Source organism: Ovis aries, chromosome 15 (assembly GCF_016772045.2).
Source record: "Ovis aries strain OAR_USU_Benz2616 breed Rambouillet chromosome 15, ARS-UI_Ramb_v3.0, whole genome shotgun sequence".
NCBI lineage: Eukaryota > Metazoa > Chordata > Mammalia > Artiodactyla > Bovidae > Ovis > Ovis aries.
The window spans coordinates 79,332,412-79,357,821 of record NC_056068.1 but is presented as its reverse complement, the minus strand read 5'-3'; the positions used below and the strand labels follow the sequence as shown (position 1 = coordinate 79,357,821).

The following is a 25,410-nucleotide window of genomic DNA, read 5'->3' as shown; positions in this document are numbered from 1 at the left end:
GCTGCAGTCGTGTCCGACCCTCTGCGACCCTGTGTGGACTGCAGCCCGCCAGGCTCCTCTGTCCATGGGACTCTCCAGGCAGGGATGCTGGAGGGGGCTGCCGTGCCCCGCTCCAGGGGCCCTCCCTGACCAGGGATGTGCCACCTGGGAAGCGCGGGGGCAGGCGCCACAGGAGACGCGCGAGGGTCAGCGGTCATCCCCGCGCGCTGCAGACAGCCGGCGCGAGCGGAGGGCCCCGGGGCCGGCCCCAGGCGCTGGCCCCGCAGGGCCGCAGCCCGCCCACCGCCCGAGTCCGGGCCACCTCCTCTCTAGGCCGCCGTCTCGGTGGCCTTCCGCCCCAGCGCGGAGTTGCGTCAGCTTCGCGGGGATCCGAGCCGGGGCGGGCCCTCGGGGGCCGGGGCCGGCTTCGTTTGCATGCTCCCCGGCGAACTCGGCGGCGCGGGGACACTGGCGAGGCGCCCCAACACTCGCTAGGCGCCCCGGGGGCGGGGCCCGGCGGGCTGTGGGCGGGGCAAGGGCGGGGCAAGGCGCCCCGGAGGCGGGGCAGGGGCGGGGCCGGGAGCCGGCCATGCACCCCTGGGGCGGGGATAGAGGCGGGCTAGGGGCGGGGCTGAGGGCAGGGCCCGGCGGGCCGTGGGCGGGGCCGTGGCGGGCCCAGGGCGGCCCCGCCCGGGCTCCTCCAGGCTCGGTCCCGCGGCGGCGGCGGCGGCGGTGGCTGAGACTCACGACGAGGTGTGGAGCGCGGGCCTGGTGGAGCCGGACCTCCGGGGAGAGCGTGAGTGCGCGGGGGCGGGCCCAGGGCGGGGGCGAGGCACGGGGGCGGTGGGCGCTCTTGCGTCGAGACCGCGGCCGAGATTGGGGGCGGGGGGCGGTCACAAGGAAAGTTTGCACGGCCCGGGGGTCCGGGGGCCCGGGCGTACGCGCGGGGGCGCAGGGAGCAGGGCCTGAAGCGCGTGCCGGCCGAGCCCGGGAGGGGGCCGAGGCTGCAGGCGGAGCCCGCGGCGGGCGGAGCCGGCGGAGGGACCCTCGCCCCCTTCTCCCCGGCTGGCCCCCCGCCCCCGGCACGCCCCCGGCCTCCCCAGCCCGCCCCCGCCTGGCGCGCGTCCCTGGGCCCCGGTCCGTCCGTCCGCCGGCGGCGCCCCATCCCGCGCGCGGGGCCTTCGCCGCCCCCTCCTCCAGCCCGCCGTCCCCTCCCCCCGGCGGCCGCTGCCCCCTGTGCCTGGAGCTCCCCGCCGGGCCCTTCCAGACGGCCCCTCGCCCCGGGCTCTCCCGTCTCGCGGTTGGCCCTCCCTCCTGCGGCAGTGTTCTCTCCGGCTCCGGCCGGAGGGAGATCTCAGGGTCGGCGGAGGCGGCCCTGCCTGCGGCGAGGCTTCTTTGGGCCTCCGCCTCGGGGCAGGAGCCGCCTGGTGTCTCCCCTGTGCCCTAAGGGTCCAGCCGGTCTCTGGACTCTTAACGCGTGGGGGATGCTCAGAGCCGCTGAGATTTTCACAGCTCTGCCCTCCGGCCCTGGTCACCCGGGTTTCCCGCTGGGCGTCTGAGCTGCTGAGACCCCGTCCTCAGTTGGGGGAGTGAGCCCTCCCTCTTGGGTGCTACAGCTCCCTGCCCGGCTGAGCCTCCAGGTGAAAGGGTTTTCGGTTCTGGACCAGCTGGTCTCCATTCCTAACCACCCACACCATGTATCCCTGGTAATAACGTTCAAGGACAAGGAAACAGCCTTGCGTTTTTTTTTTGAATTTTATGTTTTCTGCCGCGTGCCCCTCCTCCACGCACACTCGGGCCGGCTGTGAATGTTACTCACCCACCCACAGCGCGCCTGCTGCACCGGACTTGGCTGACCGGACTTGCACGGGCCTGGATGTCTCTTTTCCTCCTGTCTAGTCCCTCCTATCTGGGGAACAAGCTGGGGCAGGGTCAGAAGTGAGAGGTTTTCCCGGAAGTTGGGCACCTGAGGTCCCTTCTTTGGATCTGTTGCTATCTTGCCAGACCAGCTGGAGTGGGTGACTTTGGGCAAGGCAGGGCCCCTGCAGGTTGGAGAGGGTTGGGTTGTCCTCAGGGACCCCATGCATGCCAGGTGATAGGAAACATCGCTTTTCCTTTGGAACAGAGGGCCGGGGGCTCTATCAAGGAGGCAGGGGCAGTGGTCAGTCCAGGGGCCTCTTGTGGGTGGGATGGCGCTTCAGGACCCAGGATGGGACCTGAGGAAGTGGTGGAGTGTCTGAGAACAGGTGACAAGACTGGGTTCTTCGGGAGACCAGGCGTGGTCCGCAGTGCTGGCAGCCTGTGGTTGGGGGAGAGGACGAGATGGTTTCCAAGGGAAGCCTCCTAATAGGAGCCACCGTTTAATGGCCACTTACTGGGTGCTGGCCACTGAGGTCGGCAGCTGCACGGATCGTCTCATGTGAGCCTTTTTTTTTTTTTTTTTTAGTTTTGGCCACACCTCCCAGCATGTGGGACCTCAGTACCCCAACCAGGGATCGAACTGGTGCCGCCTGCAGTGTGCGGTGGAAGTTTGGAGTCTTAACGAGTGTGTTAAGTCTCAGCGTGTTCTTCATACAGGGAAACAGGTTTAGAGCAGTGAGGAAGGTGCCTGAGGTCACAGAGCTGGAAGGCAGGAGACCCACCCAGCATTTGAATCCTGGTGGAGCAGACCCGGAGCTCCAGTTACAGGCCGAGAGGAGGGGCACCCGTTTGCTCTCGGCCATAGGCTTCTGTCATGTGGGTTAAAATATCTTCCGCAGTCTCCCTCGAAACCCCTCGGGTCAGGCCCAGGCTGGTGAGTGATGCCCAGGTAGCTCCTTCTGGTCAGCTGTGGACCCTCCCACGGTGACGAGCCCAGGAGGGGAGCCCTAGGGAGTTTTTCCCCCAAGCCACCCCGCCCCCCGGATGTTCTCGAGCCAGGTCTCATTCTCCCAGCCCCGGGCCTGGGCCGGCTCCTCCTTCCTCTTGGCGAGGCTCTGGAAATCCAGTGGGAGGCCATTGCTATGGCAACAGGACTAGGCCCTGACTTTACCTCATCAAATTCCAAGCCGAAGCCAAAGCGATTGAGAAATTAAAGGGAAAAAAAATGTATTCCAGATGTTTACTTTTTATTCCTTATTTTTCCGTGTTTGGATGAGACGGCTCTGGAGGAGGCGGGAGTCGGGGCAGGGACGTGGAGGGAGGAGGGGGACTCGGGGGGCAGGGAGGGAACCACTCCCAGCGGCAGGCCAGGGAGCGGGAAGGGGAGGCCCGCGGGGCAGGCGGGTGTCGGGGCGGGGCCCAGGTTGGGGAGGAGCGGGTTTTTCCCGTCTCCCGCGAGGTGATTCACCCGGAGACTTCAGACTTGGCAGCCCTCTTGCCCCGGCCCTGAGTTGATCCTTCGAGCGGGGTTCCCGGACCCAAGGAGTGTGTGTGTGGGGGGTGCCTTGGGAATGGTAAGTGGAGTGCCCTGGACAGCTGGCTGGAGGAGGGAGCAGGGGGCGGCTCGTCGGACCTGCAGGACTTTAGGGTTAGGAGACGGACTTGGAGAGCTGTCGCAGGGTCGGGGGGGGGGGGGGGGGGGAGCGGCCAGAGAGGAGGACGTGGCCGCCGGGGACCTCCCGTGACCTCCCCCAGCGCCCCTCCTGAAGCGCCCGCTTCCTGTCCCGCACTGGCCTCCGCCAGAAGTCAGAGACGGCGCGCTGCCAGCGCACAGCTCTCTGGCCCTCTCTCCGCTCTCCCTCCTTTCTTCCTGGGTCTTCCGCCGCCCCCAGCCCACACCGCTCTGCCCCCGACTCCCAGGTCTGCCGCATGTGATGCAAGAGTCTGCTCCCAGGGAAGGCGCAGCCATGGCCTCCCCCGCGCCCCGCCAGCCGGACGAGGAGCTGGTGTCCGCTGGCTCTGAGCCAGGTACCTGTAGGTGCGGGGTGGAGCGGGCTGGCTGGGAAGGGGGCCAGAGGCCCGAACCCCCATTCGGTCTTGGGGGCTGGTGGGTGAAGGCTGACTCTGTTGGGGAGGGAGGGAGGAGTCCTGAGGACCAGCGGGAGGAGCCCTCTGCTCCGGTGGAGACCCTTCGGAACTGCGGATCACAGCTCTCCAGCAGAGAGCACGCTAACCTTGGAGAGGGTGTGGATCAAACCACCTGTTTGACAGAGGAGGAAACTGAGGCCTGGGTGTGGGGGCGGGGAGGGCATGCATCTTTGGGCTTGGACCCAGGCCTCCTGGCTCCCTGTCTAGACACCTTTCTTGCGCCGAGTGGAATGAGTGGGTGATAAAGGATCCTATTAGCAGGGCTGTGGCCATGAGTAATTCAAGGTCTTTTATTTGGCATTGAAATGCCTTATATAGAAGGTATGTTTCTGGTCTTTTTTTTCCTTCTGTAGCAGATTTCTTTTTGTTTGGCTTAGGTCAATAGTGAGATTGCCTTCCTGGTCTCACAGTGGATGGTGGCGGGGAGGTGGCCTGGGTGTGCCCCTGAGGAGGGGGCCAGCAGGGTGGCAGGGTAGGGAAGCTGAGCTGGGAGAACGAGTTTGCTGTGGATGTAGTTTAGCAGAATGGCATGCTCTAGGGAAGGACCAGACTGGGGGAGATGGAGGGCCGACTGCCTGGCGTGGGCAGGCAGGCATTCATTTATTAACCCATTTGGTCGTCTGGCCATTCACTTGGTAAGAGTGGGTACAGTGAGAAATAGCTGCCAGCTGGGGCCTTAAATGGCTTTTCACTTTTAAGGGTGACTGGCTAGACATTTCAGGAATTTGGAGATGAGGGAAGATGTTTCTGGGATGTGTCTGGAAAATCCAGGAAGCCTTCATGGAAGCGGTGACATTTGATTTGTACATGGAAGGGTGTGGGAACATTCTGAGTACATAGGGTGGGAGGTGAAGTTCTGCTTCCTGTTCTTCTGACATCGGCTCAACCAGCCTTTTCCTTTTGGTAGGTGACCATCGGGCCAAACCCCCTGTCAAGCCCAAACCCCGAGCCCTGCCTGGCAAGCCAGCCCTGCCTGCGAAGCCCAGCCTGCTGGTGCCCATTGGGCCTCGGCCTCCCCGGGGTCCTCTGGCCGAATTGCCTTCTGCCCGGAAGATGAACATGCTGGCGGGACCCCAGCCCTACGGCGGCAATAAGCGGCCCCTTCCGTTTGCGCCAAGGCCTGCGGCGGAAGCCCTGGCTGGGGGAGAAGGCACCCGGGAGCCTGGGAAAGAGGAGCCTGGGAAAGAAGAGACGCCCCCCTTGACCCCTCCGGCCCGATGCGCCGCCCCTGGGGGTGTGCGCAAGGCGCCCCTCCCCTTCCGCCCAGCCCCGGAGCGCTTCGCCGCGCCCACGGTGGAGGAGATCCTGGCCAAGATGGACCAGCCCAGGAAAGAGGGCCCGGCCAGCCCCGACCGCCTCTGGGGCTCCCGCCTCACCTTCAATCACGACGGCAGCTCCAGATACGGTCCCAGGAGCTACGGCATGGCCCCAGGCCCCAGGGATGATGCTGGGACCCTCTCCAAGGAATGGTCCCAGGAGGGGCCCGCGGGGTCTCCTGCCGACTGCCCCGAGGAGCCCAGCGAGACCCCCGAGCAGAGGTGAGGGGTGGGGGGCTGTGTGTCTGGTTGCGGCCAGCCTGGAGGACAGGGTGGGTAGTCTCCTGTGAGATGGTGATCTTCCCTTGGAGGTTAGCTGTGCTGCACGGCGCGTGCGTGCGGGTCAACCCGTGACAGTCACGGACCACCCACCGCCCTCCCCGCCCCGCCCCCTTCCGCAGACTGAGTGAGTGTGTGCTTCATTCTGCAGTCGTCCTCTGCACAGAGTCCGTAGGAGAATTCAGATGTATAGCTTGGAAGTTTATTTTCAGTGCTTTTTTAATATGGGGAGCCAAACTCTGCCTCACTTAATCCACAGCTATCCTGTGTAGTAAAGGCAGTATTAGGCCCATTTTAGAGATGAGGAAACTGAGGCTCAAAAGTGACTTCCCCTGGTCCCTTAGCAAGTGACAGACAGAGCTGGGGTTAGAATTAGGGCCTCTCTGATTCCAGTGTGTGCTCTTAACTGCTGGCCCGCCCTGTGGGTGCAACGGTGTGCCAGGTGCTGGGTGTGTGTGTGTGTCTTTGTGTCTGTGTGTATCTGTGCTGGGGTATGTATCTGTGTGTGTGTCTGCTGGAGTGTGTGTGTGTGTGTGTGTGTGTGTGTGTGTGTGTGTGTGTGGCACAGCCTGGCCGTGAAGAGGAGTCTGACAGGAGAGGAAAGCCGTGAACACCCCTTGACGCCAGGCCAGTGGATGTGAGCATGCGGGCCACACAGCTGGGTTGGAGACCATTGCGGGCAGCATCCCCTTTCCCAGAGCCCGTGCCAGCGTGTCCTGGGGGCTCCTGACCTGGATGTGTCCCTGGGCCCCGGGGAGGAGGCTGAGGGTCCCAGCTGCCTGGAGCATCCTCAGGGCAGGGAGCACCAGCTTGGGCTCGTTGCCCCCCAGGCCCCGCAGCTCTCTGGCCCCGCTGACCCCGCTCCTGCTGCGGAGAAGGCCCTGCCGTGGTCTGAGCCGAGCTGGAGGCCCAGAGTCTCGCCTGTGGTGCCCGCCAGCCTCTCCTGGGAATATGGACACCCGAGGCCTCCTGTCCCCCTGGGCTCCCTGGAGGCCTGCTCTGTTCAGGCTGGGTTCCGCCCTCTTTCCCCTCCTTTGCTCCCAGCCTGGCTTGAAAGGAGCAACCTCGACCTTGCAAAATTCCTCTGGTGGTCTCCCTCCCCCTGCAGTTCTCCGGAAGCGTTGGCTGGGGAGGGGCCAGCTGCCCTGGCCCGGAGAACCCTAACCCCTCAAGGGCTCTGGGGTTTGGTGGTCTTACCAGGAGCCCCAAGGGCTCTGGGCCTGCGCGGGCTTTTCCCAGAGGGGTTGGGGGGGCTTACCTCCTGACATGCAGGTGGGGCACATGCGCTGGCCCTGGGGTGCTCTCTCTCGGAGCCGCCAGAGTTTTTGTCCCCTGGGAGGACGTGCCCCTGGCGGGGTGCACGTCAGGTTCTGTCCCGGTCATCAGGCAGACCCCTGATCACCCCTTCCTTCTCCACCTGCGTGATCCGTGCCTCCGTCTCTCCTCTTTCTCCCTCACAGGAAGTGCCCCTCGGACCTGGCCTTCAACGGGGACCTGGCCCAGCCGGCGATCTCTGAGCCCGTGACTGACGTGAGTTCCCTACCTGCTATGACGCAGTCTCTGAGCTGGAAGGGCCTCGTTTGTGCCTCTCTCCCGCCTCCCTCAGTTTAGCTGGGGAAACAGAGGCTGTGGAGGATGTTTACGTGACTTGCGTCAGGACTCAGATTTCTCAACTTCCAGGCCACCCTGGCTAAGTGTGGCTGAGGCCCTGAGGCTCCTACAGTGTCCAGGATGACTGCCCTGGACAGCCTACTGTCTGCTGGGCAACCTCGGGGATGTTGACTGACGTAACCCGGTCATAACTCTGACTGAATAGGCCCCTCAGGTCCCATGCGAGAGGTGCGGACGCCGGGGCTTGAGGTGCCAAATAGCTTGCCCAGGGGCTGAAGGCAGGATCCGAGTCCAGCACGGTCCCTGGCCAGGCCTGCCCTCTCGCAGAAGAGGGGAAGTGATGTTTCACGGGGGTCTTCTGTTACAGCCCCTCTGCCCATGGTGTGCTCGGGGGTGGACAGTCTGCGTTCCCGAGTAGATGATGCGAAGGGTGGTCTGTTTTGCTCCCAGAGCCCTTGCTAGCTGGAGGCTGTCCCGTCCAGCAGGGGGAGAGACCTGAGAGTGTGCATTTGTCCAAACGTATTTATCGAGCATCCACTGTGATCCTGGTGCCGGGGAGACAGCCACAAGCAAAGCGTCCACAGTCCCCCTGCTTCCAGGAAAGCGTGTGTCCATCCCTCACTCTTGTCCGACTCTTTGTGACCCCGTGGACTGTAGCCCACCAGGCTGTTCCGTCCACAGAGTTCTCTGGGCAGGCATATCGGAGCGGGTAGCCGTTCCCTTCTCTCAGGGGGCTTCCTGACCCAAGGATCGAACCCAGGTCTTCTGCCTTGTAGGCAGATTCTTTACTGTCTGAGCCACGAGGGAAGCCCTTGCTCCCCGAGGAACGCGCCTTCTAACGCGGGGAGGCAGACTCCAACACTGGGCGCCCTGTGACCCGGCAGACGTGCAGAGCATCAGACAGGCACCTGGGACCCCGCCTGCATGGGTCCCGGGGCGAGGGTGACGGGAAGTCCTTGCCAGGAAGTGGGGCATGGGGTGAGCTCTTGGATGTTTGGGGAACAGCCTTTTTGGCAGAGGGAGCTGCAGCTACAAAGGACGTGGGCTCCACCCAGCGAGGAAGCTGGGGTGTCTGGGTCACAGACTGGGTGGTGATGGGCCACTCGGGGCGGGGAGTGCTGGCTTGCAGGAGGGAAGGAGGCCACTGAGGGGCGGGAGGAGAGGCGTGACCTTGCTGCCGTTGCAAGGAGTCTCCCTGCCCAAGATCTTGGCCAGGGGCAGCAGCAGGGGCCAGTCGGGGGGTTCTGGGGGTCACCCTGGTGAGAGACGACAGTGCTGTGGATCCTGGAGGCAGTCCCTGGGGGAGACGGTGGGTGGGTGGGGCCTCTGATGTGAAGGTGGAGTGGACGGGACTTGCAGGCAAGGCTGATCTGGGGGAGTGAACGGAGAGTGAAGCGTGCCGCTGGGGGTCTATGGCCCAAGTGGTCGGGAGGTTACCCTTCACGGAGAAGGGGGCCTTCGTAATGTTGGGAAGACCGGAGGAGCTTGCTTCTGGATCTGTTGAGCTGGAGACGCCTCATCCCACGGGGTCCGAGGGGGTCAGTGGGGCGTTTTGAGTCCGGAGCTGCAGGGACTTGTCGGTGTGCAGATGGCCCTGGAGTCGGCTGGGGTCCCCGAGGGCATGGGTGAGGCGTGGGAGGGAGACGAGGCCTGGCAGAGGAGCCCAGGAGATGCAGGAAGGAGCAGAGGTTAGGAGGGAACCCTGCTGGCGTGGAGCACAGGAGCTGCCCAGGCTGGAGGAGGGACTAGGGCGGGCGGTCAGCGATCAGGTGGTGCCTGCGGGGCAAGGAAGGGGCGCCCTGAGAATGGGGGGTTGCATGGGGGGTCGTGGCTGAACTTGGCTGGAGCGGCAGGGTGGTGGAAGTGAAGAAGGGAGCCCATTTGGAGGGGGCTCAGCGGAGGCCGGGCCCAAGGCGCTGAGGTTAGAGGTGCTGAATGCAGAGGCCGGGTTTAAGGAAAGGGGTGCAGCTGGAGAGATGGGAGGGCTGGACAGCAGCATGTGTGTGTTCTTTAAGCCAGAAGAAATGAGGGCAGTTTGTGTGCGGATGGAAACGGTCCAGTAGAGAAGGAAAAAAATCTGTGATGCTGGACACAGAGAGGAGGGCTTGGCCTGAGCTCTGAGCAGGGACGGCTCAGGAGTGGGGCGCCCGGGTGGGGGTCTCTGAGTCCTCGGGGAGGGAGAGCAAGGCCCTCAGCCCGGAAAGCCTGGGCAGAGGTGCAGAGGTTTGAGGACAGACTGGATGGGAAAGCGTCGCTGGGAGGTGGGGGTGCATGGAAGGGGGATGTCGTGAGATTGCTGGGCGTTCTGGCTGAGCCCGGGGCGGCTGCGGCTGCGGCTGCAGGGAACCCACCATCCCAGCGGCGGCTATCTCCAGCTGCTCTGGTGCAGTCTGGAGCTGGGGCAGAGCTGTATTGCATTAGGTTAAACTGGAGTTGGGGAGGGGAATACAGGGAGTTCACACAATGGTGGAGGAGAGAGGGGAGTGGGACGGGGAGAAGGGAGGAGACAGGCGGAGGGGAGGGAGAGAGGGTGCTGGATGGACGGGGGTGGACACAGGCCAGCAGGTCCCCTAGACCTGACGCTCCGGAGGGGCTCTGGCTGAGGACGAGGTCTAGGGTGGACCCTCAGAGAGGTGGGCTCTGGGGAAGTCGGGAAGAGGAGGTCAGGGAGCGGAGCCAGGATGCTGGATGGGTCAGTTGTGGGGCTTCAGGAACCGCTGTGAGCTCTTTACCAGGGGCAGCGCTTGGGAGAGCGGCTGTGGTCCAGGAGCTCTGCTCTGAGGGCGGAGGGGTCTGTCCTGGGCTCTTGGAGGAGGGTTCCTGGGGGGCGTGGTTTAAGGGCACAGGCTCTAAGTTAACCTGGGACTCGTCTGCGCGGGCTGGAAGGATCGGAGGGTGGCCTTGACGCGGAAACAGGATGCCCCCCTGCCCAGGCCCAGGGGTCAGGTGGTGGTGGGCAGACAGCCCTCCATGGGAGAAGGTGGGGGGCCTGACCTCTGGGGAGAGCAGAGGTCAGATAGAACGAGACTCAGGTCGCGGCATGCAGGGGTGAAGGGGGGTCAAATGCTGGGGGTCCCAGGGCCCCAGGGTGTCCGTTCTTCCCCGGTGCTGTTCACAGCGGCCTGGTGCGCAGATCTTGCTGAATCCTCTCCTGACCACGAGGTGGACATTGTTGCCCTGGCCCTGGGTTGCAGGTGGGGACGCTGGGGCTCGGAGAGACCCCGCGTGGGAAGGCATCCCGCCGACAGGGGAGGTGCTGGTGTCTCCCAGCGCTTTCACGGTCCCTGGGGCTTCTGGCCTGAATCCCGGGTCCCGCTGTCCCCCGGGCAGCGCTGGGAACGTGGATGCTCAGAGCAAGGGTGCGAGCTGCTCCCAGGAGCTGGTCTGAAGCTGCCCTGGGCCTGGTGGAGTCCCACCCTGAGGCCACGCACCCAGCCAGCCAGACTCTCTAGCTTCCTTTTGCCTTTCCTTTACAAAGCCAGTTGTAAAAACACATATTTTATTTGTTTACATACTCAGCGGCACTGGGTCCCACGGGATCTTTGATCTTCACTCTAGCTCGCGCGATCTACAGTGATGACATGCAGACTTTTAGTTTCCACACTTGGGATATAGTTCCCTGGCCAGGGATCGAACCCGGGACCCCCCTCATTGGGAGTGTGGAATCTTAGCCCCTGGACCACCAGGAAAGCGCACAAAGCCAGTGTTCCTGACCCATGAACCTTGGACCCTTAGGAACTCACATGAGCTTTGGGCTTGGGGGATGCGGGTGGGCGTGGTCTGAGTGATCCCCTGGGAATGGAGCGCTGTGCATTTTGTGGGGGGAGGGCCACACGGGAGGGTCTGGGGGCCCTGGCAGTCTCGGACGCCTGAGGTCATTCTGGAGCTTCTATTGGTTGTCCTGGGGCTGTCCCTGCGCCCCGGTTTCCCCCATGGAGTGAGAGTGTCAGGCAGCTAGCGCTGACCTGGGGTCTCTCAGGGGTGGGCAGGGGCCTCCCTGAGCTTGCGTAGCAGTGACGGCTCCTGACTTTCTCTTGCAGGTTCTCAAGCCCTGGGTGCCCCCTGGTCCAGGCCTCACCTTGGAGAATGGAGGCACCCCCGGCCTGGGTCTCCCCACTGAAGCCTTGGGCTCGGGCCCCAAGTCTCCTCACCTTGACTCCCTCGAGGGGGGCTCTCCCCTTCACCCCCACCGTCCAGAGGCCCAGAGCCCTGCTGCTCCTAGGCCTCCCTCCCTGCCCCCTGAGACTCTGGGCTCCCCAGCTGCGGGCCTCCCCAAGGAAGGCTCCCACCACCTGCCTGCGAGCCCAGGGGTCCCAGCCGTGGCCGCCCCGGAGGCCCCCAGACCCGGCAGCCCCATGGTGCGGGAGCTCACGGGGCACTCCAGCCCCGAGCAGTCCCCAGCCACAGCACCCCAGCCCCTGACGGAAGCAGGTGAACTGCCGGACCTGCCTCGGACGTTTGCATCTGGGGATGGCGCGGCCCCAGGGAGTGAGGACCGCCCTGCTGGCGGCCTGGCCCAGCGGCGGTTTTCTGAAGGTGTGCTGCGGCCTCCCGGCCCAGGCCGGGAGCAGCTGGGGGGCTCGCTGGTCACCCTGCCCCAGGCCCAGGGGAGCCCGTCCGCCCTGGACCACCCCTTGGGGAGTGGGACAGAGTCCAGCTGGAGCTTGTCTCACTCCTTTGAATGGACCTTCCCCACACGGCCTACAGGCCTCGGGGTGTGGCGGCTGGACTCCCCACCGCCCTCCCCCATCACCGAGGCTGCGGAGGCTGCAGAGGCCGCGGAGGCTGGAGACGGGGCCGTGTCTGCCTGTGAGGAGGCTGAAAACTGGGCTGCGTCCACCCGGGAGGAGGCCGGAGGAGGGGCCGCAGAGGCCAGAGATGGGGCCACGTCCACCCAGGAGGAGCCTGGAGGCGGGGCCGCGTCCACCCGGGAGGAGGCCGGAGGAGGGGCTGCGTTCACCCGCGAGGACCCCGGAGACTGGGCTGTGTCCACCTGCGAGGAGGCCGGAGGTGGGGCCGCGGAGGCTGTGGAGGCCAGAGATGGGGCCGTGTCCACCCAGGAGGAGGCTGGAGGCGGGGCCACGTCCATCTGCGAGGAGGCCAGGGACTGGCCTGCGTCCACCCGGGAGGAAGGCGTGTCCCAGCCAGGGCCGGGGTCCCCGCTGGCTGCAGAGGGACCAGGAAGATCTGCTTCCCGGGGGCCGGGGGAGGACCCGGGCTCCTCCCAGAGCCCAGTGGGCGGTGGGGAGGACCATTCTCTGGAGTCCTCACCAACAGCAGGGGACCCACCTGGACCAGCCTTGCTGCAGGTAGAGATACATGGGGAACGGGAGCCCCCTCCACCCGCCCAGGAGGCCGCCCTGCGCGTCCTGGAGCCTGTCCTGGGGCAGGAGCAGCCAGTGCCCCCGGACCAGCCCTGCGTCCTGTTCGTCGACGCCCCCAAGCCCGGGCAGGCGCTGTCTGTCGAGGAGGACCCCCTGGCCCTGGCCCTGGCCGAGACCACCCGACCCAGGACAGCGGTTCAAGACCCCCGCCGGGCATCCCCCGAGCCCACAGGGCCCGAGAGCAGCTCCCAGTGGCTGGACGACCTGCTGGCCTCGCCCCCGCCCACTGCACGGCGGGGTGCCCCGTCTGAGCTGAAGGGCGCCCCGACCCCCAGCGCCTGCTCTGAGGTAAGGGGGTCCCTGGGCAGGGTTCAGGATGGAAGTCAGGGGCTTCGGGGGGCCTCGTTGTTTCAACACGGATGCCCTGTGTCGGGAGTTTGGGATCCAGCCGTGAGCAGGCACCTCTGCCCCTGCCCTGGAGGTCCGTACCGTCGGCTCAGCTGGCAGAGCAGAGGGTATGGACTGCTGCTTAGAGTCTAGTCTGAGTCCGCATCTGACCCCAGCTTCCGTCAGCTGAGTGGTCTCGGGCACATACGCCGACCTCCAAGCTTCAGAGCCCTTTCACAATGATGACATTTGCCTCATAGACTTGGGGGCTTCCCGAGTGGCACTGCTGGTTAAAAATCTGCGTGCCAGTGTAGGAGACACAGGTTCAGTCCCTGCGATGGGAAGATCCCCTGGAGGAGGGCATAGCAACTGACTCCAGTACTCTTGCCTGGAAAATTCCATGGATGGAGGAGCCTGGCAGGCTGCAGTCCGTGTGGCCGCAAAGAGTCGGACACGACTGAGCGACCGAGGACACTTAGGTTGTGTTGTGGGCAAGACAGACGTGGAAAACGCTGGGTGCAGGGCTTGGCACCCCTGAGCGTTCAGTCTGTGAGGATGGGTGGTTTCATGAAGGGCGCCAGCAGAGTCAGATAGACGTGGGTCCTGGACCCAGACTGCCGAGTTGCTGTCTTGGCCCTGTTCCTGGCCCACGTGTGAGCTTGAACACATGACTTTCCTGCCGGCACCTCAGTTTCTGCGTCTGTAAAATGGGGAGAATGGTGCTGGGCTCTACCTCGCAGGGTGATGGCTGCAGTGCTTGTGAAGTACTCAGACTAGCGCCCATCGCGAGTGCTTGGGAGTGTTGCATCTTGGAATGTTCTTACTGTGAAGTTCAGACTTGCTTTCGTAGAGGCCCAGAGGAGGCAGAGCCTTGTGCAAAGGTTACCCAGTAAGCTGGCAGCTGGGCTAGGGCCAGAGCACCGATTCCAGGGCCAGTGCCCTTTCTAAAACTACCGGGCTGCCCAGCGGTTTCAGGGATGGGGTCCAGGTGGCGTTTGAAACGAACTTTTCACGCCCAGCCCGCGGCTGGCAGGGGCGGGGCTGGGGGGAGGGAGGAGCCGGGGCCTCTGGGCGGGGCCTGGGGAACGAGCAGGAAGGAGTTAAGCCCTCTGGGCTCCCGCGGTAGGTGTGTCCGTCCGCGGTAGGTGTGTCTGTCCGCCCCGGGATGCGGTGACTCAACTGGCCCCCGGGCGGGGCGCTGAGAGCTGCAGCTGCTCTGCAGGGAGCGGGGCCAGGGCCGTTGGACAGGTCCGGGCGGGCGAGGGGAGCGGCCCGCCCCGTCCCAGCACTCGCCGCGCCCAGTGGGCCTCGGGGCGGGCGGGGACCGGAGGCCGGGACCATGGCCGGGCCCGGGGACCGGGAGCCCAGCGTGTCGGTCCTGGAGAGGCTGCTGGCCAACGCCGCGCTGCGGGACGAGGCCGGCCGGCTCCGCAGCCCCGAGCCCACGGCTCCCCCGGCCGCAGGAGTGAGTCAGGGAGTTCCGGACGGGGTGGGGAGCCCGGAGCCCTGGCTGGGTCTTCTCCCTGAACCGGAGGAGGCCGTCCCTTTGGGGCGGGCGGTGAGGACCCAGAGGGCTTCGCAGGGCGGCTGCTGGCAGGAGGGAGCTTCCTTTGGGGAGGTTGGGGCTGGGGGTTCACGCGGGCTGGAAGGGTGAAGAGTGCCTTGGGGAGTTTGCCTTGGAAAGGGGTGGCTCTGGAGGGGCGCAGGGTCTTGAACGGTCCTCACTGAGGCCATGCCCGCCCCCACAGCCCCGGGAAGACCCCTCTGCCAGGCAGCCCTGCTCCTGGCGTTTGGCCAGGTGTTGCCCAAGGGCGGTAAACAGGACCACGGGATCTGCCTCGGAAGCCCCACGGGGTGCCGGGACCTCTGCTGAGCCCTCGGCTTCAGTAATTCCATTTAACCCTCTCGTCCTACCCCGTGCCGTAGGAACTGACCTCACTGAACGATGGGGACCCCGGGGACCCAGAGTGCTTAAGTGATCTGCCCAAGGTTACACAGCCGGCATCCAAATCCAGGCGCTCCGAAGCCAGAGTTGGGCACTAGGCAGCGCTGACCCTCGCTCTGGACCGATCGCCACCCTGAGTAATTGCAAGCCCCGTTTCTCTGTGTCTCTCTTTCTCTCTCATTCCCAGGGACTCCTCGGCTGGGCCCAGAAGGACCTGCGGAGTGAATTTGGGATTGCAGGAGGCCCACATCCCGGCGGTCTCCGGCCTTCCACCTGGTCCCAGGACGCTTCTCGGGACTACGGCCTGGGAGTTGCAAGCCCTCGAGGGGACCCAGGCCTCGGAGAGAGGGACTGGGCTGGCGAGTGTGGCCACGGAGTCGGGGACGGGGGCCCTGGGGAATGGCCCGGCAGGTGTGCCCTCGACCGCGAGGAGGGTGACCGCGAGGAGGGTGAGGTCGGCGGCCAAGATGCGGGTGGAGCCGGGGCTCCCGCGGTCCTCGGCGCCCAGGACCGGGTGATCGGGAAGCCTAGCGCTCCGCAAAGCCACGAGGTGGAACTTCAGCATTGGGAGTTCGGGAAGAGGGATTCCCGGGGCACCTACTCCAGCCGGGACGCGGAGCTCCAGGACCAGGAGTTTGGGAAGAGGGATTCCCGGGGCACCTACTCCAGCCGGGACGCGGAGCTCCAGGACCAGGAGTTCCGGAAGAGGGATTCTCTAGGGACCTACAGCGGTCGGGACGCGGAGCTCCAGGACCAGGAGTTCGGGAAGAGGGATTCTCTAGGGACCTACAGCGGTCGGGATGCAAGCCTTCAGGACTGGGATTTTGGGAAGAGAGATGCCCTGGGCGCCTACACGAGCCGGGAGGAAGAGAGGCAGGGTCCGGAATCAGGGCAGAAGGACCTGCTCGGCAGGTACGGCGGCAGCCAGGACTCAGGGCAGCAGGGCCCGGGGTTTGGGAGGAGCGATTTTGGCAGGAGCGCCTGGGTGCCGGACTACAGCGGCGGCCTCCCCAGGGACTTTGGAGCCAGAGCCCTGAGCGCCGGGTTCAGCCTCGAGGAGGCCCAGCGGCAGGACACGGAGTTTGAGAAGAAGACCCCGGGCCGAGTGAGCCCCGGGGCGGCTGGCAGGGACGCAGGCTGGCCCGAGACTGCCGAGGCGGGGGGCGTGTTCCCCACCAGCGGCCCCCAGCCGCAGGACGGGGCTCCGGGGCAGAGGGACCCAGGCGGCTGGCAAGGCGGCGCTACTTCCCGGGAGGTTGGGGGCCTGCAGGCTGGGGGCACCCGGAGCCCGGGGGAAGCTGACAGGGAGGGGGCGGAGCGGGGCTGGGCTGGAGACTTCGGCCTCGGCGTGGGCGCCCAGCCAGAGGCGGCCTTCGGCCCGGGGCGGCGGGGCTGGGGCGGTAGCTTCTGCGGGGAGGCTGCGGAGCGGAGCCCCCAGTTTGGGATAATCGGCGACGACAGGGCGGGCGGGGCTGGCCTGAGCCCTTGCGGCCAGCTGGGAGGCGGCCCCTTCCTGCCCCCCGAGGGGGCCGTGGACTGGACTGACCAGCTGGGCCTCCGGAACCTGGAGGTGTCCAGCTGTGTGCGTGCCGGCGGCTCTGGCGAAGTCAGGGAGGATGGCGTGGGACAGACGGGCTGGGCAGAGCACGTGGGCGTGACGGACGCAGTGCTAGTCCACCGACCGCAGAGCGGAGGGGCGGAGGCCCCCGGGAGGCTCGGAGTGGGGGACCAGGACTGGACTTCGGAGGACGGAGGCCCCAGCCAGGCTAGAGAGGGTGGCGTGGGGCAGACTGACTGGTCGGGCACGGAGGCGGGAGAGTTCCTTAAATCAAGGGAGCGTGGAGTGGGTCAGGCAGACTGGACTCCCGAGCAGAGAGACCGAGAGCTCAGGCCGGGCGGGGTGGACTGGGGTAACAGTCTGGGCCTGAGGCATCTGGAGGTGCCCTGTGAGCTAGACTCGGAGAGTTCTCAGGGGCCACGGGGACGCGGGCTGGACCAGGTGGACTGGGCCCAGGACTCGGAGCTCCGGAATGTGGAGCTCCCGGCTGAAGCCCCGGAATGTGGCTTGGGGGACCTCAGCCAGTCCCCGGAACCAAGTGTGGGGAATGATGATCTCTCAGCCTCCGGCCTGGAGGCCCGAGGCCCCTCAGAGGCCAGAGAGCTTGGGGTCGGTGAGATGAGCCGGCCAGACGCCGAGGACGGAGACCCATTCCTGCCACCCGTGGTCATCTGCCCGGAGGAGGACGGATACGGGCTTCAGGAGTCCCCGGCCTTCGGACCCAGGTAAGGGAACCCCAGGTGGGAGGGCGTGACAGCCCCCTGGAAACGGCCTCCTTTCTACCTGGGGTGGAAGCTGCTCTTCCCCCAAAACGTCTAGTATTCGGAGAACTGGGACGGTTCGGAGTGTGAATTTTCCTTCCATTCATTTATTTCTTAAATCGAGCACAGACACACAGGTGAGTTTGGTTTTTGAAGCGATGACTGGTGGTTGAGGTGTGATTTTTGCAGCATGATTGTTTGGGTGCTGGAGGAAGCGTCCTGTTCGGGATGGTTTCTGGCGGGCCCCGGATGCTCCTGGCCTGGGGGGTCGAGGCCTGGCGTGATCCTCGCCTGGGCAGGTCCAGCGTGGAGCGGGCAGTAGCGCTCATCTCTGCCAGTGGGGAGGACCTACATGCTTCGTGCCTGCCCTGTCTTTTTTTTTTCTTTTTCTTTTTTTCCTGCCCTGTCTTAAGGTCCCCAAGGGCAAGGCTTCCCTGGGGGTCCTGTGCTTAGGACTCTGCGCTTTGACTGCTTGTGGGCCGGAGTTCAGTCCCTGGTCAGTCGGGGGACTGAGATTCTGCACACGGACCGTGCAGCGCAGCCAATAAATAAGTAAAAAACAGCCGCACCAGCTGAGAATTAAACCCTGGTTCAAAAGGGAACCCGAAGAACATTGGGACCTGGTATCTGGCCTGGTGACCTTTTGGCCTCCACACCCAGGGTGGCTGAAAAAGAACTCCCCCGTCCAAAAAAAACAGTTTTATGAGTCAACCGTAGTCTGACTCTGAAATTCTTCTGTTCTAAAACCAACTGGGGCGATGTCGCACCCCACTTAAGGGTGCTTAAAAGGCATCACGTTTATTTCGCCATCACTTCCGTCTGTTGAGATCGGGTTTAATTCTCTTGACTTGAGTCGCAGGTCTGAACTTTGCCAGGGGTGGAGGGGAGTGCTTCTCACCTGTTGTGAAGGGGAGACAGGAGGGGGTGCTGGGTGGAAGCTGTGTTTGCAGTGGAGTTGGGGGTGCTGGTAGCTGAGGGGCTGGAGGCACCAGGAAGGCTCTAGAGGGGACTGGGGTGTCAGAGGCATTGGGGGCTGAGGATGGGGCGGGGGAGGGGAAGGGGAGGTGGGCAGAGCCTGGGGCCAGGGCGAGGCCCTGGGGGGCATTTTGGGCTCTGCTGCTGCATGGAGCTGGGGGGGGCACTGGCTGGGGCGAAGCCTGCAGGGAAGGGCATGAGTGACCGGATCTCTGTGAGCTGTGACTTTCCGGGTGTGGGGAGAGCATAGGCCACCACCCGAAGTTGCCCTTGAGTCTTCTTCCCAGGATGCTCAGAACTCCGCCATCCCCAACACCTCCCCTCCGTGATCTTCACACCTGCCCTGTGAAGCAGAAAAGGGTTTTTTTTTTTATCACCTCCAATTTCCAGGTCGAGTGGTATGACCCACTTAAGGTCACCGAGTCAGAAATGCCACTTTCCGACTTGTGGGCCTTAAATGCCTTCAAGGCTTTTGGACTTGCACACAGTGGGACCCACCGCCCTCCACGTGTTTCTGAAGGCGAGTGGGGGGGACGGGGGAGAGTCTCCCCCGTTGTTAAGGATGGAGAGAGAGGCTGGCTGGGGGACTGGGCTGGGGAAGGGGCAGGGTTCTGGCAGAGAAGCTCAGCTGTCGGAGCTCCAGCCTCCGTCACACCTTCAAAACGCCCGGCTTTTTCGGGTCGTATTGTACATTTGGCTAACACTGTGTGCTCAGTGGACGTAGGGAGACTTAGGAAGTAGGGCTCTTGGCACCGAAAGTACATCAGTAATGGAAACCTGGTTACCTTTCTCCAATGTGATGTTTCTTGAGCTTATTTGATTAACATCCACTGGGCTGGTGTTCTGAGCTTCTGACCAGGGGAAATTCTACCCTCTGGAAAGTTGCTCTCTGGAGGAAGCTTTGCAGGTTCTCCTGGTAACGAGAAGTCCTTGAGGACAGCTCAGAGCCCCTAGCTTTGGGCCCGTCTGCCAGGTTTGGGGCCGGGTTCTGCCACGGCCTCCGTGAGCCTGAGCAGGGCCCGTCTCTGCTCCGGCTTCCCACCTCTGACGAGTGGGCGTCGTCAACTCCCGACGCTGCTGGAGGCTGTTGGGCTGGGGGTCCGTGTGTGGGGAGTGTCCGTGAGTGTCCGTGAGTGTCAGAGCTGTGGATGCGTGGTCAGCCCCAGCCAGGTGCTCACCGCCAGAGTTCACGCCCGCTTAACAGACGTGGATGGATGTGGGGCCCTGGGGGACGTTTCTGGCCATCGTCCTGCATGGGACGGAGGCCCCCCGGCTGGTGGCCATCGGCTGGACTGCTGTCTGAACAGTTGGGATGAGAGCGGCATGGGCGCTTGGCATGTCCCTCCCGTGTCTCGGGCTCCTTGTCCTGGGGGGAGAGGCGCTCCTGGGCCCCCCGAGAGCTGCTGCACGCCCCCTCTCCTGCCCCAGCCCCCAGCCCCAGGGATACAGCATCCTCCCAACCATCTGGGGGGGGTCTTCGTGGGCTGGGAGAGGACCCTTGGCTTCTGAGGGCTGGCCCCCTCGTTCTGTGAGCGGGGGAATCAGCCCCAGAGTGGCAGCGCGATTTTCTCAAGGGCCCACGGTTTGTGACCGCTGCCCCTTGGTGTTCTCTGGGCCCCTGCACGTGGCTGGCATTTTCTTCCTGTCTCTCTGGAGTCAAGGTCAGCTGCTGCTTGTGTATAGACATTGTTCCACCTTCCGTCCCGATGGCTCTTGTTTTGGGTCTTGGAGCCTTGAGCACGAGGAAACGAGTCTGTTACACGTGGACCCCCGTGTTTGTCCCGGGAATGGTCCTGGGGGTGGGGTTGGATCAAGTCCTGGCCCTCGGGATCCTCAGAGTCCTGACGGGCAAGGGGCAGAGCTGGTGTCAGTTGAGATGGGCCCTTAGGCTGGGCACCTGGTGCAGACAGTGGGTGGGATGCGTGCTCCCCCCGACCCCTCCGCAGGGCCTCGCCCAAGGCCCATGGGGCTGCGGGTGTTCCGGGTCTCCCCTGGTGTGGATGTCTCAGCCCACCCATCTGCGGTCTGCAGCCCCTTGGCCTCGGCCTGCCCCAGGCGTCCCCTCTGCCCCCCGCTTCCCCTCTGCCTCACTCCGGAGAGGCTGGTGGGCTCTGCTGCCCAGCGAGGCTGCCCCTCCCTCCCTCCAGGGCACTGCTGATTCTGTTTGTCAGCAGCCTTGGGAAGGACAGACTGACAGGCGCTCCCCTGCTCTCCCCACTTCCGGCCTGGCGCTGACTCCCCTGCCTCACGCTCTCCTCTCCAGCCCAGGGTCTGGGGCTCATGGCCTCGCTTCCAGGCACTGCCTGCCTTTCCCATGCCTGTGTGCATGGGGCGTGTGTTTGTGTGTCTGTGTGTGTGTGTCTCAGGTGTGGCTCTGCAGCACTTGTGTGTGTGTACAGTGTGCCTGTGTGTGTCTCATGTGTGACTCTGGTGCTGTGCGCATGTGTGTATACAGTGTCTGTGTGTGTCTCGGGTGTGGCTCTGCGGTGCGTGTGTGTATGTACAGTGTGTATCTGTGTGTGTGTCTTGGGTGTGGCACTGCGGTGCTGTGTGTGTGTGTACAGTGTGTGTGTCTCGGGTGTGGCTCTGCGGTGCTTGTGCGCATGTGTGTGTACAGGGTGTGTCGGGTGTGGCTCAGCAGTGCTTGCGAGTGTGTGTGTACAGGGTGTGTGTGTGTCTCTGTTGGGTGTGGCTCTGCGGTGTGTGTGTGTGTACAGTGTATGTGTGTCTCGGGTGTGGCTCTGCGGTGCTTGTGCATGTGTGTGTACAGTGTGTGTCTGTGTGTGTGTCTCGGGTGTGGCTCTGCGGTGCTGTGCATGTGTGTGTCCTGTGTGTGTGTGTGTCTTGGGTGTGGCTCTGCGGTGTGTGTGTGTGTACAGTGTGTGTCTCGGGTGTGGCTCTGCGGTGCTGTGCATGTGTGTGTCTGTGTGTGTCTCGGGTGTGCCTCTGCGGTGCTTCTGTGTGTGTGTGTGCAGTGTGTGTGTGTGTGTCTCGGGTGTGGCTCTGTGGTGCTGTGCGTGTGTGTGTGTGTGTGTGTCTCGGGTGTGGCTCTGCGGTGCTTGTGTGTGTGTGTACAGTGTGTGTCTGTGTGTGTGTCTCGGGTGTGGCTCTGTGGTGCTGTGCGTGTGTGTGTGTGTGTGTGTCTCGGGTGTGGCTCTGTGGTGCTGTGCGTGTGTGTGTGTGTGTCTTGGGTGTGGCTCTGCGGTGCTTGTGCATGTGTGTGTCCCGTGTGTGTGTGTGTGTGTCTCGGGTGTGGCTCTGCGGTGCTGTGCATGTGTGTGTACAGTGTGTGTGCGTGTCTCTGTGTTGGGTGTGGCTCTGTGGCGCTTGTGTCAGTGTGTGGAAGGAGTGACCGGTGATCTGTGCCCACTTCCCCACAGGAGACGGGCCGTGAGTGTGTGCATGTGTGTCTGTCTTGGGGGCAAGCAGGCAGCTGGGCCACACACAGGCTCCCGGGTGCAGAGCGTGAGCCGCAGAGCGCGCTGTGCATGCCGGATGGTATGGGTCGTGTCTCGAGGGTGCAGCGGGCAGGAGACGCAGCTTGGGCCCAAAGGTGGCGTCCCTGCCTCCAGGCAGACCTCAGCTCTGTCCCAGGCCCTGGGCCACGCGGGGACGCAGGCGGCTGCGTCCTCGAGTTGCTGGCCGACGGGCCGTGGGGATAGAGCACCTGGACTTGAGGCGGGGCTGGCAGCTCGTGCCCAGGGTGTGCTGGGCGAGGGGCGGGCCCGGGGGCTCCCCAGGGGGGATCCAGGCTGACTGAGGGCGCGGGGGCACCTGCCGGGCAGAAGCAGCTTGTCAAGCGCCATCGGGTACGCGGCGGTCCGCGAGGGCCGTGTGTGTAGAGGCGTGCAGGGACGGTGAGCTGGAGGGCGGGGGTGGGGCTCGGCAGGCGGTCCGCAGCCCGGGAGGGCCAGCGTCCACAGCGTTGGCAGCGGTCGGATCCCTTTGGTGGGCATGCCCCCCCGCGCGGCTCTGTGCGAGGTGTTAGTCTCAATCCACGCTTGCAGAGACTCTCCTTAGAAGACTCTAAGGCTCTTGGGGTCCCCTGTGCGCAGCTCTGTGCGAGGTGTTCAGAGCCTCACTCTGTGCCCCCGGTGACCCTGTAGTTAGCAGACCCCTTGGGGGTGAAGGGACTCCCCCATCGTCTCAGGAAGCGGGGAGCCTGGCGTTTGAACACGCCGGGCTGGCCCAGCTTGCTCCCTGTGTACAGTCCGGAGGGAGGCATGGATGGCCTGCAGGGAAACAGGCTGAGAAAGGCTCTCTGCGCGGGGGGCTTTGGGCGAGCCCGCAGCCTCGCATGACCTCGGCCTCTGCTCTGTCCCCGCAGCCCTGGTGATTACCTGGCCCGCTCCCCACCCAGGGGCTCCCAAGGCCAGCCAGGGGAGAGGCTGGCTGCCCACAGCCCCGAGGCCCTGGCCCTGCAGGAGTTGGCATCCCCGGGGCCCAGGACCCTGTCGGAGGAGGAAGGGGCCGCAGCAGGTGCGGACCGAGTGGAGCCCTGGGAGCCCGGCCGGGACCCCCTGCCTTCCTGGAGGCTGCAGCCGGATGGGGAGGCCAGCTGGACAGACGCGGTCGACAGCACCCAGGATGCCGCAGGGGCCAGGCAGGGCGAGCAGACCCCCCAGGGCCTGCCGGCCAGTACCCCCAGCCAGGATTTCTCCTTCATCGAGGTCAGTGGGTGGGCTGTTGTCAGGATGCAGGTGGAAGGGGTGTATAGGTGCTGCAGCTTGGGTCTCACCTCGGGACCTCCCTCTTGGTGGGGTGGTCTCAGCCTGGGGGGTGGGAAGCTGGGACAGGGCGGCTGCGCGAAGGTGATGGCAGTGGTGTGTACCCCCAACCCCTGCAGGACACCGAGATCCTCGACAGCGCCATGTACCGGAGCCGTGCCAACCTGGGGCGCAAGCGTGGGCACCGTGCCCCGGCCATCCGGCCCGGGGGCACGCTGGGCCTGTCGGAGGCTGCAGCGTCGGACGCGAGGCTGTTCCAAGACTCCACAGGTAGGGCCAGGCTGTCCTGACGACCTTCATGTCGCTGTCCCGTGGGCGGGGGGTCTGGGGTCGCCGCCCCGTACTGAGACCCTGCCTGGGTCCTTGCAGAGCCACGGGCTTCGCAGGCGCCGTCCTCGGACGAGGAGGTGGTCGAGGAGCCTCAGAACCGCAGGACACGGGTGACCAAGGGCCTGAAAGTCAGCCTGTTTCCTGGCCTGAGCCCATCGGCCCTGAAGGTACCCTCTGGCTGTGCCGCCCTCTGGTGTCCAGCCTGCCCTCTGTCTGTCTGTCTGTTCGTCTAAGCTCCGAAACCCTGTCCGTTCTCTGCGCCTGCTGTGCCCGTGGTGGGCGCGAGGCGGGATGGAGAGAAGAACACGAAGGGTCTGGGTCCCAGAACCCCACGGGCTGGCAGGGCGACCGCGGTACAGCGGGGTGGAGGTTTAGGCGTCCTGGGGGTGCGGGGCTGGGGCAGGCTGCTCAGAGGGAGGTGGGAAGCGGGGTGCGGGACTCGGGGAGACCTCCGGTGACCGTAGTGTGTGTGGTGGGGAGATGTTGCAGGCAGAGGGCACAGGGCGTGCAGACCCCGGGGGCGTCCCCGCTGGCTCCGTCCAGGCCGCTTGGGCTGGATTCAGGTCAGCAGTGTCTCCCCGAGGGCCTGCGGGGTGCCAGGCACAGCCCGCCCTCGGGGGAGGTCATCGCTAAGCGACTTCCCCTCCCCAGGGTAAGAGGGCTGTGGAGGGCGTTGGGGTCTGGGCCGGGGACCCTGCGCTCTGGGGAGAAGGCCTGGCCCTCTCTGCCGTCACCGGCCCCGCTGACGTCCATCCGCTCCCGGCTTCCTCTCAGGCCAAGCTGCGCTCGCGGAACCGCTCGGCTGACGAGGGGGAGCCCTCAGAGGGCAAGGCGGGCCAGAAGGAGCTGATGCAGCGCTCCAAGTCCTGCAAGGGCCCCGGGCTGGGCAAGCCCCACGCGCTCCCACCCAAGCCAGACAAGTCCTCAGGGTAGGTGATCTGCGTGCCGGGAACTACCCATCTCAGTCTTAAGAGGAAAACCCTGCTTTACAGGGAGACTTGGGGGGGGGGGGGTGTCGTGCCACAGGTCGGCACTCTTCGCTTGGTGCCAGGGTGCTGGTCTGACTTCTGCCCCCTGCCTTCTAGGTCCGAAGGATCATCGCCCAACTGGCTGCAAGCCCTGAAGTTGAAAAAGAAGAAGGTCTAAGAAGTCGTTGAGGTGCGGGCAGGAGCTGGGCTTGACCTGTCTGGGGCTGGGGGCTGGTTCAGGGCTGCTGGGGGCCCTGCCCCGAGGCCTCCGGAGGCCCCAGACCTGCTTTTATGGCCCTCCTCTGCAAGGCTGGAGGAGGGATAGGCTACCCACTGCAGTATTCTTGGGCTTCCCTGGTGGCTCAGCTGGTAAAGAGTTGCCTGCAATTGGGAGACTTGGGTTCCATTCCTGGGTTGGGAAGACCCCCCTGGAGAAGGAAATGGTTACCCACTCCAGTATTCTTGCCTGGAGAACCCCATGGACAGAGGAGCCTGGCGGGTTGCAGTCCATAGGGTTGCAAAGAGTCGGATACAACTGAGCCACTAACATTCCGAGGCTGGAAGCAGATGGCTAAGGCCAAGCTCCAGAGTCCTGGGTCTCTCGGCTTGGGGGCGTCCACCCCGCCTTCCTCCTGAGGCTCAAGGATGGTGGCCTGAGTGTGGTCCGCCTGCCCCTCTGGTCTGGCACCCCTGGGGAGCACTCACTAGGCTGGAGGTCCCCAGCAGGACCTTCCTCACGCTGGGCCTCGCAGAGGGGCGCCTGGGCAGGGAGTCGAAATGCCCCTTCTGCCTCCCTGTCCCCATCCGACCGCTTCTCTTCCCTCTGTTGCAGGTCCTTCCCATCTGGCAGTCTCAGGCAGTGCCCGTCCCTGTGGGGTCCCCAGTGGGGAGACAGCTGAGCCTCCCCAGGCCACAGCCCCTGCCCGTCCGCCTCTGGGGGCGTTGGGGGAGGCCCTGACATGCACTTTGTATCAGCGTCCCAGCTCCCCTGCACCGCCCCTCCCCGCCGGTCTTCCACGGTGTTGGTCCCTCGCTGTCTCCCCGCGTCCCTCTCTGCTTCATCCTGCAGCCCCCCTTGGGTTTTCTTTTGATACCAGTTTATAGCCTTTTTTATAAAAGTGTTTGATTTTTGTAATGGGCAGAGCCCAGCCCCACCCCACATCTCCCTCCGCCCTGCCAGGGCCCCCACAGAAACCGATAACGTTTTGCCACTTGAAACAATAAAATTTTTTGGGAATTGGT

General features: G+C 64.6%; 2 protein-coding genes across 5 annotated transcripts; one reads left to right on the top strand and one right to left on the bottom strand.

The window, feature by feature from the left end:
• Positions 1–186: 186 nt before the first annotated feature.
• LOC121816625 (collagen alpha-1(I) chain-like) lies at positions 187–2,398 on the bottom strand. Its single transcript, XM_042232633.1, has 3 exons — positions 2,355–2,398; positions 1,799–2,021; positions 187–1,422 (listed from the first exon to the last, which is right to left on the bottom strand). The coding sequence occupies exons 1-3, from the start codon at positions 2,396–2,398 to the stop codon at positions 187–189; spliced, it is 1,503 nt and encodes a 500-aa protein (XP_042088567.1).
• Positions 629–25,410, top strand: TNKS1BP1 (tankyrase 1 binding protein 1). Of its 4 annotated transcripts, none has more exons than XM_042233547.2 (13): positions 629–775; positions 2,426–2,773; positions 3,760–3,867; positions 4,895–5,525; positions 7,043–7,112; positions 11,234–12,865; positions 15,037–17,132; positions 22,471–22,813; positions 22,990–23,140; positions 23,240–23,367; positions 23,975–24,129; positions 24,286–24,358; positions 25,001–25,410. In XM_042233547.2, exons 3-12 carry the CDS (start codon positions 3,774–3,776, stop codon positions 24,344–24,346), a joined length of 5,361 nt encoding a protein of 1,786 aa, XP_042089481.1. In that variant the 5' UTR covers positions 629–775; positions 2,426–2,773; positions 3,760–3,773; the 3' UTR covers positions 24,347–24,358; positions 25,001–25,410. The 4 variants fall into 4 exon arrangements, with proteins under 4 accessions (XP_042089481.1, XP_027835579.2, XP_042089483.1 ...); XM_042233549.1 differs by lacking the exons at positions 629–775; positions 2,426–2,773 and adding an exon at positions 3,319–3,413 and having other exon boundaries at positions 11,234–11,729; positions 11,901–12,865; XM_027979778.3 differs by lacking the exon at positions 2,426–2,773.

What these genes read in the sequence shown, in the direction of transcription:
- LOC121816625 (XM_042232633.1), bottom strand. Translation starts at nt 2,398, where the DNA reads ATGAGACGATCCGTGCAGCTGCCGACCTCAGTGGCCAGCACCCA. An exon ending in ACCTCAGTGGCCAGCACCCA is followed by an intron (nt 2,022 to 2,354) that starts GTAAGTGGCCAT and finishes TCCAACCTGCAG; the next exon opens with GGGCCCTGCCTTGCCCAAAG. An exon ending in AGCAGGCGCGCTGTGGGTGG is followed by an intron (nt 1,423 to 1,798) that starts GTGAGTAACATT and finishes CTGGACCCTTAG; the next exon opens with GGCACAGGGGAGACACCAGG.
- TNKS1BP1 (XM_027979778.3), top strand. Translation starts at nt 3,774, where the DNA reads ATGCAAGAGTCTGCTCCCAGGGAAGGCGCAGCCATGGCCTCCCCCGCG. An exon ending in TCCCCGGCCTTCGGACCCAG is followed by an intron (nt 17,133 to 22,470) that starts GTAAGGGAACCC and finishes CTGTCCCCGCAG; the next exon opens with CCCTGGTGATTACCTGGCCC. An exon ending in AGGATTTCTCCTTCATCGAG is followed by an intron (nt 22,814 to 22,989) that starts GTCAGTGGGTGG and finishes CAACCCCTGCAG; the next exon opens with GACACCGAGATCCTCGACAG.